At 49.0% G+C, this 18648-nt stretch overlaps 1 protein-coding gene across 1 annotated transcript in view; it reads right to left on the bottom strand.

The window, feature by feature from the left end:
- Positions 1 to 6029: 6029 nt before the first annotated feature.
- MAD1L1 (mitotic arrest deficient 1 like 1) overlaps positions 6030 to 18648 on the bottom strand; it is a 322269-nt gene continuing 309650 nt past the window's right edge. The window contains exon 18 of the mRNA XM_031606691.2: positions 6030 to 7473. Within this exon, the coding sequence (XP_031462551.1) occupies positions 7315 to 7473 (159 nt within the window). The 3' untranslated portion in view covers positions 6030 to 7314. The remainder of the gene's footprint in view (positions 7474 to 18648) is intronic.

Here is an 18648-nt window from a genome sequence, read left to right as displayed (position 1 = left end):
GAGACAGAGGCTGAAGCCAGCAGGTGGCTGTTGGTGCTGGGGGGGCATGCCAGGGTGATGCTGAGATGCTGGGCTCCCCTGGTCCTGTCCTGCTCACATTCAGAAGTGATGCTCAGCAGGATGTGCCTGCGCCTCCAGCACGCAGCCCTGCTGTTCCACCTGTCACTCTGCCTTGCTGGGATGCAAGGAGTTAAATTACTCTTCCTATGCAAATTAGGCTTAATTAATCCTTTTCATCAGTTGCAAATATACCTTCTGAACCCTATTAAAAACATGAATATGCAAATTCAGACCTTTTTTAATACTCATTTTCAAGGACTTGGAGTCAGGCTTGATTATTCGACTCCCGTTAACAGCCTGTAAACCTGGTGCAAAATTTAATTTCCATTTCAAGTTACAAAAAAAAAAAAAAAGAATCTGTTGGTAATTAAGCTAATTACAGTGTTACACTAAAGAGGAGACAAACAAGGAGGACAAGATCATTCATTACAAGTAACACTGGTTGCAGGATCTGGGGACAGTGGAAGGCCAAAGGTAACTGAAACCAGAGAAGAGCAGGCATGGGAATGGGCTGCACTGGGGCCAGTGGGCTGGTAATCCTCCCTTGGACCACTTCAGTTTTGGCCTCATGACTCATCCTCCTCTTCTCCTTTCTTAGGAGTGAGGAGGAGGAGTGCAGTGGGCTGTGTGAGAGGTGCTATGGGGTCTCTGCACAGGGCAGGAATGAGCTTGGGCTGGGGGCTCAAGGACCTAAGCAATCCACACAGGTGGGAGTTCCTCCCACCCTCAGCATTCTAATTGCATGTCCTCGGTCAGCACACTCTGGGAGATGGAAACCACACCTTCCATTCCCAGGCTGTGTGCTTAAATGGAGGCATCATGCATCTGTTGTACTATGGATGCTGTACTGGTGACATAGCACACTGCTGTCACGCACTCACCCTTGTGACCACCCACCGGGACCCAGCCTGTGCTTAATTAAATAAAAAGTGCTGTGATAGACTATTAATTATGGCTTACCACTCCAGTGATCCCTTAAACTCAGTCATTAGCATCGCCTAGGATCTATTCTGTGCTCAGCTTGGTAATGAGTTAGCAAAGTTAACGAGTGATTTGTCACCTCAGGGCCAGCAGCGCCCTGTGGCACCTACACCAGGTGAGGGATCTCATGGCCCAGGTGGAAACCCCTAGGTGATGTAGTGCCTGCACCAGGGCAGGGCTCAGGGTACTGCATCGCTGGGCAGGAGGGTCCAGCTTAAAGTGAGGTATTGGTTACCTGCAGGTAACCAAAGGCGCTGGCAGGATGGATCCACTCCAGGGAGGCGTTATCTGGACGGCTCTTCTCTCTCCTCCTCCTCGCTGCCAGGATGAGCAGTGCTGTTCCCCGTGGGTTTGGTTCATTCCTCGCCATCACCTTCTCTCTGAGGCTGCTCCTTCCCTGCTGGGACTCAGCAAGCGGAGCTGTCACTTCAGAGCATGCCAATCAAGGGCACTGCTTCCAGCAGCGGGATGGGAGCGATCACGTAGGGCCCCAAGGGCTGCAGCGTGAGTCCCAGAACGAGCCGAGGGAAGGGATGTGCATGCTGAGCTGCAGAGGGGAGAAGGGGAGAAGGAAGGATGGGGCCATTTGCCATCGCTGTGCAGCTGGCTGGTCCCCCTTCTGCACCCCATGGCCAATGGGGAGCGTGAGGCACCTCCAGACTTCAGGACCTAAGCGAGGTTTGTGCTCTGATTTCCCTTCTGAATCACAGAATCATTATGGTTGGTAAAAACCTCTCAGATCACCAAGTCCAACCCCAACCCATCCCCACCATGCACGCTCAGTGCCCCACCTCCACATTCCCTGAACACCACCAGGGACAGTGACTCCACCACTTCTATGAACTGTCCATTCCAATATGTCGTAGCCCTATCTAGGAAGAATTTTTTCCTAATATTCCACCTAATACCCAAACCAACCTCCATTTAGGGATGCAGCTTCTTTGCAGGGACTGTGGGGACAGCACAAACCAGCCACCATCACCACCATCACCAAAATGAAGTGCCTGCAACTGTACAGCATGAATGTTACCCCATGTACGCTCATGGGAACAGGGAAGATTCCTCTGCCAACCTTCAGAGCCTTTCACCTGCTTGGAAAACACTTCCCACCACGTTGATGCTGGCAGTCTGTGATCAGTAGATAAAAGGAGTGTGACGTGGTGATGCAGGAATGCTCGTGCCTTCCACCAAAGCCCTGTGCCCTCTTTCCCTTTGACCTGTCCAGTGCATCTGGTCAGTTGTGTGATATTTTGGGGGGAGTCAGGGATGGAGAATTACCTTTGCAGTCCCTACAGGCAATCAGCTTGCTCCTCGAACCATGAGATATGATTGCCCTTATTATTCTAGCTTGCAGAGCAGCGAGTCTTGTTAATGGTCATAAAATTATGTAGTCCTTATTTAAATCCAACAACCGTCTGTGTTTCAATGACCTCCTGATGGTCTCTGGCTTTGTTCCAACTTGGAGAGGCATCAGAGGGACCGGGGAGGGAAAAAAAAGCAGTGGGAGGATTAAAGAAAAACAACCCAAAACACAACAAGCAACAGCCAACAAACAGAATTCAAAGTAAAACAGGGAATAATAAAGAGAGCTCAATCAGTCAGCCGGAGAGTTCAAAACAACACAACCTGTCACAAAGAGAAGGAAACAGCATCAGGTAAAATTAGCAACACTAATAACTCATCAGTGCTGGGCCAGGAAACAGCACAGGGAAGATGGGGCCACTAGATGCTCAATCCCATTGCAAGGAGAGAGAAATGAGGAAGCCTGAAGGAAGCAGAGCCGTGCTGTGGAGCTGGTCTGGGAGGGGATCACAGACCTGGGCTGCTCCCTGCCACAGTGCTGCTGTGCTCCCAGCCCGCACGGCGCTCTGATCTTTAGGTGCATGTAAAAATTTCTGCAGCCCATCTTTATTTATTTGGATGCCAGATTTTCTAAAGCAAGACTGCTCCGCTGTCTTGTCAGATAACATCTAAGAACCCCCCCGAGTACCAAAACAATTCATCACCGTAATCCCCTCCAAGTGAAACAACAAACAGACAAACCCTAAGCAGCAGAGAAATGTTTGTACGTAACCAAACTCCAACACAGATTCCCATCAATTTTGCAGTAAACCTGAGTCATGAAATTAAAAGTAGCATCAGCATATTTCCTATTAGCCAGGGTTCCTGTTTCGGAACAGATCATACATTCCCACCCTATTTTTTTAGACACTTGTGTCAATGCGATATCATCAGATGCCGTTCAGTCGCTCTTCAGCCTGAAATGCTTTCCTGTTGGGAAGGTCGGGATTTTAATATTTAAAGCAGACTTCATGAGAAAGCCTCGCTGATTATTTATTTATTTATTTCCTTACCTAATAGCCCTCCCCTGATCAGAGCGGGTGCGTTTTGTAGCTTTTAAATATCATGCAACTTTTAGCACCGCTGCTATTATATCCGGCACCGCCGTCACAGCGGGGCAGCGTGGATGAGATTCACAGCAGTGTGCACAGCCTGTGCTGCCCTTCCTGGCTCTGCCTCATCACAAACGCGTGGTCATTAGCTATCACCGCATGTCATCTCACACCAACACTCTTCTCACTGCCTTTGAGCAGCCAGAAGCTGGAACAGAACCAACCCCCACACTGAGCATCACTGGTGCTGCGGTCCGGCCTTACCTCGGTCACATCCCAGGGTTCATTTTGATGCGTTCATCCATCAGTCCCACTCACACCATTTCCAGCTGTCCCTCAGCCCGTGCTGCTGCTCTGTGCTTCTTTGGTGTGTTGGGATGAGCTGCGTGGAACGATGGAGCTGCAGCAGCAAAGGGGGCATTGTGGGGTGTTGTGCCCAGTGGGACAAACCTCCGGGCTGCATTTGGTCCAACAACACTGAGCCTTCAGGATGACAGATCTGGGAGACCATGACCAGGATATGATATTCCCATTTTATAGAGCCTGTGGTGCTTAAGTCAGGCTGTTTGTATGAAGGCAGGAAACAAATCCAAGAGCCTGGAGCAGAAGCACGGCTCCTCCCCGTTATGCTCCATGCCCCAAACCCCACTGCATCCCCTTGACTTGATGCAGTTCTCACTCCCCTCCATTTAGTCAAATAGAGAGCCAAGGACTGCCCAGACAGTGGCCAGGTTGGCCACCCTTGGCCCTGCAATGCAATCGAAATGGCTCCTCAGGCTCCACGCCAAGTTAGGGATGAGCTGTGCTCAACCACAGTTAACATCTACAAACACCTGAGCTACGTCTCAGGCTTCCCATGGACCATTCCAAAAGGGCTTCCCAAGCCAATCCTCAGGCACCACTCCCAGGACAACTAGGGCTGATAATACAAAAAAGAGCCAGGAGACACGACGCAGGAACATAAAGCTCCAGGTTCATTGATGCAACCTTAGGAGAGGCACAAGCTTGGCAACACACGCCTTAGCCAAGAGCTCTGTTGTGCTCAAGGACTGTGTGACAGTGCCTGACAGCTCTTTACCCCTGCTCAATATTTATAAATGCACGCAGATGAGAAGGCTGATCAGTAGAAGAGTAGGGACGCACAAGCAGTTTGAGGAAGGGAAGCTTCAGGCAACACTGCAAACAAGACAGTGCTCCAACACACACAGTCCCCCAGCCATGCATTAATAAATCATATTTTACAGCTTATAGCACATAAACCCAGTGAGCGTGCATGGGGACCCAGCAAGCACACACACACTTGTTAACACTCTCTCCTCTCCCCTCCAACCGACTGCAAATTTATTACTGATCTCCCAAGATTTTCTAAAATGATTTTCTGCAGAGAGGGCTGGAGCTTTGCAAGTGACAAGCTGAAGACAGATGGGACTCACGCACCCAGCACCTGGAGTGTTTGCAAACTGCAAACCAGCAGCAGATTGTGCCTCAGTTGTTCCCTTGCCCCTACGTACGGGGCGACACGAGGGGATGAGTGGAGTGGCAGAGCCCTGCAATGGGCTGAGACTGGGGTAGCTCTGGGTGGAAGGGGCGATCACAGTGAAATCTGGCATCATAACTATTCCTAAAGGCTCACTCATGGGTGAGAGGAGTGGTACGATGATGGTGGCACAGAGTTTGGCCACCAGGGCTTCAGTGCCTGAGCTGCAAGCTGGGAGTTTCAGCTTCTCCACTCCAAACCCGACCACAAACCCATGTTCCATGGGTGGCACAGGTGGCTTTGCAATGGTCATGCTTCCATGAGAGTGCTCCCAGGCTCCACAAGCAAGCCGTGGAGCAGCCAAGCTTCCTTAGAGCTTTGGCTTTACCCAGTCCCCAAGGCTGCCCACTATCCAACAGCATTACACAGCAGCAGAGCAGGGATGCTGCTGGCTGGAGCAGGACCATGGTCCCAGCAGCTTCCAGAAGCACTGCCAGCTTTGGCACCACGCAGGCACATCTGGCCAAGCACCCATCTTTGCAACACTTCTCTCCCAGACGTGCTGGCTTATTAAACATAGCAGAACAAATCAGTCTTGCTGGGGAATAGGTGGAGAGAGGCAATTCATCTGTGTCTCCTCCCCACCGAAGGCGTCTCGGAAGACTACTGCTTTTTCCCAACCTATCATCCTTTCACTCTTGGGAGGCAACTTTCCAACGAATAGAACATCTTTTCCCTTGTCGTTCTCCAGCATCACTTCTCACCTCACCCGTGTTTTGCTAAGATAGAGGGTTTATTGTAAACTTATTAATTACTTCATTTCTCCTGCGAGGAGCCAGGAGAAAAATTTTCCGAGGCAGCCAGAATTTGCTATTGTGTTGGCGGAGGAGCCGAGCGCGGCTGACGTCATGATTCATTTTCCCCATGACTGAGGAAGGCGACTCTCAGCGCCACGCTGCGCATATGAATCAGGCAGCGTACCCCTGGCACAGCACGCCAGGCAATTCATCTTCCACCAGGACTTCTTCAAGCGGAAGAGAAAATGCCAAACTTTTGCTGTTACCTTTCATTCTGATGGCAGCACTTCCCTGCAAATCCCACGGAGAGGAGGATGGGGGCAGGGGGGTCTGCAGCCTCCCCATAGCACATGGCTGTCTCACCTGCATCTCTGGCAGCTGTGCGTGGAGACACATAGACAGGTCCCAGAGTGACTCCAGCACGAATGCCCAATCCTGCACTCACCGTAAGCATCGAAGCTGGCCTGCTTACTGCTATGTTCTCTCCAAGCTTAGGAAATGTGTTCCTGCTGATATCAAGAGGGAATCAATATACACAGAAGTTCATAACAAACCAATCTTGTTTACAGCACGAATGAGACTTGCCTGGCAAAACTGAGGTGATGTTGTCCTTCCTTCTCAAAGCAGTACCAGTGTTGAACCACTGAGGTGTGATTCATTACTGCACTTCATACGTGGCAGAGCGTGGGGGAAGCACGGTGTACCTCCCCAATAAAGGAGTCATGCATCCAGTTTGGGAAGTGACACTTTATTCTTAGGACAGAAGAGGTATGTCCATTGCAACACAAAATGTTAGCATTCAGGAGTGCCCCATCTTCCACCCAGGAAAGAAAAGTTTGCAGGAGGAAAGACATCCCCAGCAAGGTGAGAGCCAGCAGCAGCAACAGCACCCCAATGGGTTCCCTGCTACCTCCCACATTCCTGAGATAACCAAGAAGCCAAGAGTCACCCCAGTAAGGAACAAATACCATAGGGCTGACATCTGAGTGCACCACAGACACTGAGGTGTCAAACACACTTGTAGGATCTTCAAAAGTCCATTTATTCTTACTCATGTCTGCTCAGCAATGCTGGGGCTGGTACCTTAGGGGCCAATTTGGGCAACTGAATATTTTGGAAATAATTCCAACCCCACTGAGTGATGAACTGTATGTAAGAGCAGGTAGTATCCAGAAGGAACCCGCCACCCTCAAAGCCCACACCTGTCTCTGCAGGGCCTGGATCTGGGGAAGGAAAGCTTTTGGGTAAAGGTGTGGCTCCTCAAACCAGCAATTCCCAGAGAAGTGCTGAGGTGGTCTGGGGAGTGATGTATGCCTCTCACAATTCAAAGGTGGAGAATGCAAGACTCATTTTCCACCTTTGCACAGGAAAGCCCCGGGGTACAGCCCTCAGCCAGGAGGGATTTAATGTTTTTCAAAGAAAACAGTGGGATTTGGGTAACAGTGTCAAAGAAGAGACAATAAGGAGCTTCCTTCAAAACAGAAGCAACCCAATGCCAAGATTGAAGGGTGGGAGGGGAGAGTTCGTCCTCACTACCTGGTGAACACTGTGGGTGAAGCAGTGCCCTGCCCTGGGGTGCTCCATGCCTGGCTGGCAGGTCTGTGTGCTATGCGATGGTCTGGCGGCTGAACAGCTCCAGCGTGAGGGCGCTGAGGAAGGCAGGGATGCTGTCCTGGTGCAGCAGGTGCAGCTCGATGAGCTCCCGGATGGTCCGTGAGAATTCATTTTCCAGAAGTTGCATTTTTCCACCAGAGGAGCTGGAGGCCTGAAGGGAAAGCAGAAAAGGCCCATTAATACACCAAGGGTTTAATTCACCTCCTGTGACACAGGGGAGAGTCAGCACGGTCGCTCTGAAGCCTCCTTCAGTGTGGATCTGCCTATAATCAAGGAAATATCTGCTGCAGAGCAGGTGCTCGGTGCACACTTTAATTGGGCTGTTATTAAGTTTTGTGCTTCCAAAGTCCCCAAGCAGGACCCCCTGTGTTCACTTCTCATGATAGCAAGCAGCACAGTGGGGAGAAGAGTGGTCTGATGGCCATGGAAACTGCATGGGTGCTGCCAAGCTGGGGTGACCACTGTAGTGTCACTGCAATCAGCACCCAGGGCTCAGGGGGCAGCAGCTACACCCAGGAGCTCTCTCTCCATGCAAACAGCCTTCCTGAAGCCCTACGCATCTGGAAGAGGAAGCAGACCTGCTCCCGGCTGACACAACCCCCATGGCAGCTATCCATCCTGCAGCCCCCCAGTGCTTCTGGGGGATGAAATCAGCCCAGCAGCTCACAGCCACCAGCTCCAGAGGAATTATTCCAGAGATGCTCAGATGAAAATGAGAAAACTCAACATGTGGGAAGACATTACAAACCTCCTGCAACAAAACGAGCAAGCGGGGAAAAAAAAAGCAAGGGAAGTAAGGAGAGCTCAAAGCCTCTCCTGCCTCTTGGGGCACGAAAGCTGCTTGTTTATTAATAAACAGCAAAAAACATCACAGTGCAAATGCTAATTCTTTCCCCCTGCCATTTCCCTCTTCAAAACTCTGCCACTCCTAATTGCTCTGCAGCTCTGCTCTCCCTCACCACGCAGCAGCACCCAAAAACGGAATGCCAAACCAGAGCCACGTGGAGAGGAAACATGGCTTTACCTGCCAGGGGAGAAAGGAAGCGATAATCGCCCAGAGCCTCAGGGAACTGCTTGTTTCTGATTTCATGTTTTCAGCAGCCTGGACAGATTTGATTATGAACTTTTCATGTATTTGTCAGTTCTGATTGCGAAGAGCACCAGGTACCAAGGATGCCCTTGTCAACCCTGAGCCAGGGAGAGAATCTAAACAAGGTTTTGGTGCAGAAAAGTAAATTAGCTTTTGTACAAACCTCCTTCACTTAAACTTGGTTGTTATTCAGCAGCTCCAAGAGGTGCTGGGTGCCTTACCCTACTGCAGCACCCAGCTGTGGGCTGCACGGCCCACGGGCTGCTGCTGCATCACACTCAAGGGGCTCAACCCAGCTGGCCAGGACATGCAAAGCATGTACACCTGCAGCCCATGGAGAACCAGAGGCAGGATGAGAGGCTGAAGATGCCCCATGGGCACAGGCAGAAGCAGCAGGAGGAAGGTCCCAGCATGAGGAACGCATTGCTTGCATCTCCAAAGTCAACAACGAATGGGCTTCACTAAAATGGGAATCCAATCTATGCAGGAAATACACACACTGCCTCCCTCACAGATTTAAAGCACTCTTTGGGCACAAAATGAATTTTCTAAGAATTTACAAGCAAATCCATTAATTGGTTTACTAGTTTAATTAATTAAAGCAGGTTCCTTAAGAAATTCAGCATCCAGCACCAGACCATTTGCCTGTGTTTTATGGTCTCGGAAACAGACTAACATAAATGTTTTAAATTCCCCTCTTACTTTGAGCTCGCTGGTGTCACAAGTGAAGGCTCCATTTGAATAATTTCTTTTTTTTTTTTAATGAGATTAATGGTCGTTTCTCTCCACTATTCTTCATCACCAAAGTTTCCTCCTCCAGCAGAGGCAGAAGAATAATGATCAGAGAAAGTTTCATGAGCAAATACGTGCTTTCTGTTCCTCCCCACTGCGCTCAATGGAACTGCTTCCTCCTGGGCAATCCTCTTGGCACTGGTTTCCCCCAGTGGCACTCCCAAATACAAGGGAAAAAGACAACACAAAAAGCATCCAAAAATCCAAAAGCATCGGAAAAACAGACGTCTCATCCAGGTTCCTTATGATCTCTCCAGTAAAAAGAACAAGGCGAGAAGGCAGCCACTTGGAAAAAAGGCAATTCCTTCTCTGCCGGGAGATGTTTACATGCTGACTTTGAGGATGGATGCACTTGCAGTTCAGTTCATTCAATCTCACAGTGCGTTTAAAATTTAGAAACTTTTTTTTTTCTTTTCTTTTCTTTTTTTTTTTTCCTGGGAGTGTTTTAAAATGGCTATCATTGCTACTGTTCTTATTATCTGTTTTTATTGCTTTTTCCTCTTTGCTCATTTGTTCATAACATTGAACAGACTGGGATATATAAGCAGACTTGCAGCAGGAGTATCCATGAAGCATGTGCTTTAGAAATAAAGTGCTTATAGGCAATAAGAGCAACATGTTCCCATTAGTTCACAAGGATTCTCTGCAGTGCCTGCACCCTACCTGGGGCAGCAGCGGGTGGGGAAGTGAGTGAGGAGTTGGGGCAAGGAAAGAGATGCATTGAGGTGTGGGAACAGTGGGGATAGGACACTGGAGGAGATGCTGTGCTCAGTGATTGCTGCAGGTGTTTCATGCTGTTTTGGATCAACACCTGTGGCCCCGGGTGTAAAAACTTCATTCATGGAAGACACAAAGTCGAAACCTGCAGCAGTACGAAGCTGGAAGGGCCCTTCTGTCCCTCTCTCTCATCACAGCACACTGCCAGGACTCCCCTCTCTCAATTTGCATGATTTTTTAAATTGAAAAAACCTACATCTCATCCCTCAAAGCATATGTGGGGCCACAACTGCTGCCACCACCACCCACAGTGGCACGTCTGTGTTATGCCATCACCATTCACCCTTGTGAGGCATCCTTGGAATTCAAAGTCCAGGTGCAGCCCAAGGCCTCCCAAGCCCACCTAGGTAGGAAATGCTCAGCTGAGGAACGTGAACAAATGAGAAGCAGATAAGAGAAACCACACCACACACAAGCCCAGCTCTGACTGCTCCAGGCCCAACGCTATCAACACAGATAGATAAATAGATACAGACGCACCCAGAGCTGTGTGCTGTTGCTTTTAATGGAAAATGAAAGAAAAAGCTTTTAGAGGTGTACCAAATACACAAGGTCAAAGGGAGAGCCAAGCTGGAGAGTAACCCATCATCCCCATTCAGAGGAGAAGTAGACACAAGCACTTTGGGGACCATCAGCACACCTTCCCCACCCAGCAGAGCACTCCAGCTAAGGGCAGCACTGACCTAAAGATGCACACAGCCCAGGAAGCTGAAGCACTGTGAGAGCGACATCTCACAGGTACTCAGCACATGGACCTGCATTGTTTTTGTCTAATTCATGAGGAAAAAAATCTGCCTGCCTCACTAAACTACCAAGATTCTGGTCTACGTTATGTTTTATTCAGATCTCAAATACTTGCAAAAGGGAGACTCCAGCTTTTGCTAAGCTCCATTGCCAGCTCAGCCTGATTTAAGGCCTACTGGGACCTCTTCTAGAAAAGCAATGGAAATCAGTCTGCCCTGTGCTCACTTGGTTCTGCCGGTAGGGGATGCAACTCTTGCCATAGATCTGAAGGGTGACATCAGATTTCTCTTCACAGACTGCAGTTCTTTATAGAGCAATCAGATCAGGGGCAGATTTCATTACATTGTAGAACAAGAAGAAGACAGGTCTATTTACCACATGGTGACATCAACTTGCAATAGCTGCTCCTGGCTCTGCTCGGAGAAAGGAGCTGTTAGTACAAGTGTTTTTCTGGGAGAATCAAGATCAGCCTCTGCCTGCCAGAAGGAAACATCATACGTCTTCCCTTTAACCCTGGAAATTGGTAAATTATTCAAGGCTGTATGGTTTAGATATACATATAAAAGTCTCTTGAATAACCACCAGTGTGGTAGAAAAGCAAATCCTTCTCTCCTGAGGGGCAGCAGGCACTCCTGCAGCTGGCAGGGCACCTAGCAGTGCATGGATGGAGGAGGCTCCCTCAAGGGCCATAGCTTAGACTTGATGTGCACAGGGCTTCTGTCCACACTGGTTTCCCTAAAACAGATCTTTGCCCTCATGCTGCTATTGCACAGAAACACCCCCTAAAAGCCAAGTCCCAGCATTCGCTTCTCCCCTTGTTCTACCAGTTGAGAGGCAGCCATGTCAAAAGCTGAACAGTTCCATTCGGTCATTTACAAGCTAACCTGGTTCAGAAGCACGCTCAGAACCAGAGAGACCTATTTTTATCATTTAATGTATATCTTTTCCTCTGCTCTATAACACATTTTAGTAGCTAGGAAAAACAATGAATGTCCCTACTCTGGCTCCAGAAATGTCATCAACTATAAACTGCCATGAAGGCACCTGAAGGATCCTTCTTGTGAAACACCAGTTGAGCATAAGACCCAATGCTCTGTAGGCATTTGGACTCTGGAGGAGATTGAAAAGAGACTGTTTGCATGCCCAAAAGAGAAAGCTCACATAGGGATGTGGTATCATGAAAAAACATGGAGCAGGAACATGGAAAAGTGGAGAAGAGGGCTTTAACATTCATTGCAACCTCACACTGCAGCACAATGTGCAGATCCTACCTCTGATTTCCACACCGAGGAAACACAACTGCTTTCAGAGGTATCCATGCATGACATGAGCTCCTCTATCTTCAAAGATGCACATTTGAGTGCTGGAGGTGGAGTTCCCAAATGGGTTTTGCTGAGCTGACAACAGTGCTGGTGGAGCATTGTGCCAGGCACAGCTCAGCACGGCAACCCCACTTTCAACACCTTCTCAGAGTCAGGGAGGACTAAATCCAAGATTTTGGGAGGGCTGCCAGAGGGACTTTCTGCCCCTTGGCACAGCCATGAGCCTTTGCTTTGCAGATGCTGCTCAGCCACGCTCTACAGCAGATGTTACTTTTCACATTTGAGATGTATTAGGGGTCAAAATGAGCAAGTGAATCATTGCCCGGTGACATTTACCCAGCGCATGTATTGTGGAGGCTCTATCTCATCTGTTATGCTCCTTCCATAAATCACTTTCTATGCTGTGTCCCTGTGCACAACTGTTCTGAATACACAAGGGAAACAGCCTCGTGCGTGCCAAGGGAAGACTCAGCCCAGCTTCAAGTTCACACAGAGCTTCTCCATGGACCATGCCATTGCCACAATCTCCCCTCGCTGCCCCAGTTTCAGGCCATTCCTCTTGGCCTCTGGCACTCCCTGTCCTTCCTTGAAGCCTGCTGTGCCACCTGCTCCCACATGGGCTACACACACCTCCCCACCACATCGAGACCTTGTGCAGCTCCACTCCCTCCGAACCTCCTCTTCACACAGGACTCTACTTCAAAACTGCCCCTCCATCAGCACGAGGCCCTGCTGCACCAAGCAGTCATCCCTGGAAATCTCAGTGATGCCATGGCCATGTGTGCTGCAGCCTCTGCCATTAAGTGCATGGGCACACTCGTGGTCCCGACGCTCCTTGCCACCCACCACAGCTCACGTTAACCTGCGTGTAAACCCTATCACAGCCCAACAAACACACTCGAAAATATCTTTTAAGAAGCTGCCTGCTCTGACCTTTAAACAAGAAAATCTTTTTGTTTCTGGCTCTTGCTCTGGATACTGAGATTTTTCTAAATGTCAAAGGCCGCCTTGCCCAAGCACAGCCACCGAGCTCCTCAGGTCTGCCAGGCAAGGAGATGCTGCAGAAGCAGAAGTGATACATGGACACGCTGACAAAGCCCAGTGGGTCACTTTGGGCTGGTGCTGGGGAGCCCATGGAGCAGCCAGCCAAAGAACTGCAGCGCCCAGCAAATACCAGCATCAATTCCTGCTGCTGACGGATGTCCAGCGTTTGCTTTTAGGCTATCAGCAGCAAGGTGGAAAACACTACTTTCTAATGCAGACCAATATAATAGGCATCGTTGCCTATGCAGGATTAGTGCTTGCTCTGCGGTGTGCAATGGGCAGAAAAACAAAGAGAAAGTGTGTGTATGCGTGTGTGTGCACACCCATGTGGAAAGTGCCTGCTGAAGTTATAGCAATGCAAACATGAGGCCTTGGGATCTGTGTAACTGCTCAAACTTGGCTCTCTCGGGTGATGATATCATTATCAAAATCCCCCAACTGAATTACGCCTCGCCTATCAATCTTTCCTAAGTATCACGCACTGCTCAAATACCAGGTCCCCAGGTAGCCACTAAATCACTTTAATTAGAGGCTGTTCATTTAAAATTAGAGAAATATTAAAAACAACAACAACAACAACAAAAAACAAACAACAAACTATACCACAAGATGTGCTTACGCCTTGAAATATTTATGAGGTTACTTAGCAAACTGTTTCCTGATTTCCTTCTTCCTTTCCTGGGGCAGCAGGCAGGTTTCTGCTGGCCTTACAGGTTGCCTTCCCAATGCAGCTGTGGCAGGATGCTCAGCTCTGCATCAACCCGGCCATCCACCTTTTACAAATGACCATTCCTCATTTGCTATAAAGTTTTCCCCCTCCAGCATCCTCTTTGGAACCCAAAAGAGGAAGAGCACTTCCTTTTAATAACTGCTTCTTGCAAAGACCTCCGACCTCCGTGCCACCATCTCGCTGGATAAAGTGAATTTATGAGGCAGGGACGGATGGATGCCTGTAAAGGGCCTTCCAGGAAATGTAATGAAAAAGCTGCTTTTAGCTGCTGAGCAAAGGAAAGCAAGCACCTGGCAATGCCAAGAAGAAAATTGAAAGCTGGGGTGGGATAAGCGAGAAACAGCCCTGCGCGTGCTGAGATTTATTGCAAACATTTCCTTTCTCTTTCTTATTATTCAACGCTGAGATGAACCACAACCCCACAATGTCTTCTCAGCACAGGAGGTCAGCTCATACACTTCCATCTTAATCAGACACACAACCCAGGCACCGCGTGCATCGGCGGCAGCAGCGATGGGCTCTGGGCTGTTGCGCCAACTCTGCTCCAAAGAACCATGGAGCTGGGAGCCCTGCGGAGTGGGAGCCTCTCCCTGCAGCTCCCTACATCTCCTCTGCAGCTGGTGTTAAACTGAGCCGTGTGCTGAGCCCCTGCCCTGCTCCCAGTAGGGAAGAGCTGCTGCTGTTCATCCTGGGGGACGGCGCTCCGTGGTTTCTCCTATGGGTTAATGCCCTTTAGACTGTCAAATGCGATGCCATAAAAACAAGATCAAAGACTTTAAAATAAGGGAAGCGCTTTTTTTTTTTTTGATTCATACTATTACTATTTTATATCTGAGTATTCCTATGGAGCTTTTCATCCTGAAAGACGGGCCTTTGAACTGCTATGATTTCACCTATCATGGAGGAGCAACCCCCAGGGGTAAAATGTGACAGCTATTATCAGGGTGCATTAATGTTACTCAAACAGTTCAGGACAGACAGAGACAAATATATCCAATTTAAATCATAGGTTTGAAGAACTGCAGCTCAGTGTGGATTAATACCCCTGCATTTTCCAAAAGTGCTTTGAGAGTTTTAAAGGACGAGTATTGAAACCGGAACTCCCTGCCTCATCTGTAGGATGCACTCAGCCTCCCACCATTGTGAATTGAACCTCAGTACTGTCAGAGAGGGAATGGGGGAGCAGAAATGATTCTGCAATAGTGTCTGCTCCTGCAGCCTCAGGTTCTGATGGGCATTGCCACACCAGTTATCAGGCAGGTTCACCCTGCAGAGATTTGCTGAGGTGATACCTAGAAATGGCTTGGCTGAATATGTGACTGGTGAGAGTAAATCACAGATGACTGTTCACATCACAGAGAAAAGAAAATTGCATGGGATGTCTGCTAATACAGACATAGGGTATGTCAGAGCTCGAGATCCTAAAGGTGTCAGGACTGCTAGATACCATTCACAGCCACATGCAGGGTGTTCATAAGCATCAACCACAAAGGAACGTAGATGAGGGCTTACAGAACTTTTCTAATGCCATCTTAGAAAAAATCAGACGATGACATTAAGCCTGTAAAGCCAACACCTCATTAAAAGGCTCAGGATCTTTATACATTGGTGTCTTTCTTTTATGTAGGGGAAGATGCGCTGATCCCCGGGCACAGGTAAGAGCATCTCTGACCTTCAGAAGAAGCAGCCAAATGCATGTTATCACAACTGCTGTCACAGTTGAGTGCCATGGAGCTGGAGTGCTCTGGCACCCAGGCTGCAGCTTCCAGCCATCTGCGAGGTGACCACATTGGACTGGTCAAGCTGCAGAGTGAGTAGCTAACAAGCATTAACAACATCTAGCCCATGTGTTCTGTCTAGTAAAATGCCAACCCATCTGGCTGTAACATTAGCGACTCCACAGAAGCCATATGCAAGATAGACATAAATTAGGAAGAGAAAAATCTCCTGCTACTTTCCCTGAAATGACTCTGCAGTTGTAGCCTGCAATGCTAGGGACTGGGTGTTATTCAAACTTTTCCCATCCAGATCACAGCCCCGTGCTGCAGTCCTGCCATCCAGAGGCCACTCCTGGTCTGTGCCTGGCCCTATGAGCACAGCACCTTGGTGCAAAGGGAAAAGGAGGTGCAGCTCAAACTGTGCCCTAAAACTCTCTCCCAGGAGAGTCAGGAGAAAAAAACTTGAGGGAGAAACCAGGGACTGGCAAATGAGCCCCATCCACAAGAATCCATGTTTCAGAAGGGGAACTCATCTCACTAATTCATGTTCTTGTCCATCTCCCTTGCTGAGAGGAGAGCTGGAAGCAACGGCGAAGCAGAGAACTGAGAATATGGGCTTTCTGCAACATGAGAAGGAAGCACCTGTGAGAGAAATGGAGTAAAACCATCCATGTGGGCTTCAATCAAGATGGCCTAGTTCCCAAAGTGGGGAGAGATTCCACTTCTTGTAAACTGCAGCTGTGAGCATGAGATCCATACAAAAACACCAGCAGCAAAGTTTGCAAAATCTTGCACTGACAAAGAACAGCTGGAAGCACAGTGAATTTTGATGGCAACTTCTTGTCTGTTGCCTGGGAGACAGGCATCTGCTCCCCAGAGCACACCACCACTCGCCAACAGGCAGAGCTTGCAATACAGCAAGCATTGGTGTGTGATCCATCCTCATCTCTTCACATCCTTTTGGAAGTCTTCTCACAAGCAGGGTGGATGGAAGGCTGTAGAACATGAAGATCCTACGACCAGTAAAAGTTCAAGAGACCATAAGTGACAAACTTGCTGTCAACCAGACAATTAGACTGCAGATCTGTGGCTGTAGGATGGGACAGTATATGGAGCATGCCCATTCTGGGCTCATTGAGTTTTCAAAGCTTATGGGGGAAGGAGAAACAGATGGACCTGATGGCAGATTGCAGCTGAAGATCTGAGCATGTTTATTCATTATCCTCTTCTAGTTCTTGTTTGTCATAGTCTGGCACCCAGGGCTAAAATGCAGGGATGAAACCCTGCACCAAGGAAACTGGTGGCAGGCATTAGTCACCCATGCATGGAGCCAACACGGCGTTACAGTCAGCACCACAGGGACTGAACACGGCTCAGCTGGGAGCAGGAACTGGTCAGTAATTGCTCTTTCCTATCGGACTATGTGAGTCACTTATAATTATGACTTGCCAAAGTGGAATTCAAGCGTCAGTTTTGAAAAGAATGTAAGTTGCTGCTGCAACACCAATAACCAGATTTCACAATCTTAGTCGAGTCGAGCAAGATGCTTTCAATTCTCTTGCTTTCTGCTGGCTCGCAAGTCTTTCGTTTTTCTTCATTTGGAATCACTGTCATCAGCACTGCTGTCAAGTGGACGAGGGCTGTCAGTACCCAGAAAGTAGACAAGGAAAGTTGGTTCTGTCTGAACATACAACACTTTCTCCTGTGTCTTCAAGACTGAGCTTTAACCTTCAGAAACCCACTGAGGGGAACTTACTTCAAAAATGTCACCACTTCTATCTCAAATTTGTGACTTCTGAGTGCATGGAGCTGATGGTACCAGTGGCTGCACTGGTGGAGTGGCCCAACCCAACTGGTGGTCCATGGGCAGGAGAAGACAATGTGTGAGACAGAAAGGACAGCACTCAGCTGGGCTGTGCAGGCTGAGTATATTTTGCTTTCAGTGGGGTTGTAATGAGAAACCTGGAGTCCTCTCTCAAGCAGACAGCACCGATCCCACCATAGGGAGGAAGTCCACAGCTGAAGATACAGAGGTTACAGCTGAAGAGTGAAGGAAGATTTCAGTACTCAGTGAGAAAGGGAAAGAAATTCCACTGTGTCCCTTGAGGGGACGCTCAGACCTTTGGGCTATGATGCATTTGCTGAAAGCTTCTGCTGCAGCCGACTGTGCTGTCATTTGGCACTAAACTCCTGAAGAACATGGCAAGACAGCGCTGCTGGTTCTCATGTCTGGATGAGCACACTGCTCTTCCCATGGGGAAAAGGAGAGGTTTCCTAGTTAGTGAGAGCACCATGTTCGAGCAGCCTCAGAGGAATGTGCCTCGGGCCCCGGCCCTCTGCATGACACACATCTGACTGATGTCTCTTCCTGCTGATGCTCGCCTGCTGACGGGCTGCCATCCACCAGGCAGCTCCTCTCGCTGGAGGTGCAGGGGGGAAGAGATTTATGCAGACACCATGTATGCAATTATGAAAACAGAAGACAAGACACCCGGATATCACACAAATTGATGCATTTTTGCTGGCAGGCTTTTTGCATGAGCCAGTAACAGCTGTCATGCTCCAGCCTCTCATCTGAGCTCCGCTAGCACTTCAGCATCCCTCCATCTCCTTTAAGAGGGCTTTCTTCCCTTCCCTTGTGCAGCTTGCTCCAGATGCCACAGCAAAGCTGGCAGTAGCATGGGATGCAAAGGGAAGACGGCACGATTGGTTTTCATAGCAGCATTAAAATGTAATGTTCACTTCTTTAGGCAAGATGCAACTAATTAGCAATGACCTCGAGGCAACCAAGCTGCTCAACCAGCAATCTCTCCCACACTCAAGCTCTTTAAAATTTGCCCTTTCCCTGTGCCAAGCCTTTCGTCAATCCTGCCTAAAGCCCAACAGTGAGCTGCAAAAACACACACACACACACACACACACACACACACACACACACACACACAGCCCACTGCCTTCTGTAGGCGGGTGGCAGTGAGGAGTTGGACTGCAAAGGTGACACAGCCCTTTGGGCTTCAGCTCTTCTGCACACACGTCCCCCACTCTGTGCAGTGCTGAGGAAGGAAAGGACATGCCTGCATGCCTCCTGCCAGAGCAGCTCCTGCAGTGA

This window comes from Phasianus colchicus, chromosome 16 (assembly GCF_987193195.1).
Source record: "Phasianus colchicus chromosome 16, bPhaCol1.hap1.1, whole genome shotgun sequence".
Classification (NCBI taxonomy): domain Eukaryota; kingdom Metazoa; phylum Chordata; class Aves; order Galliformes; family Phasianidae; genus Phasianus; species Phasianus colchicus.
Note: the sequence above shows the minus strand (reverse complement) of the source record. Positions and strands in the feature narration are given on the sequence as shown.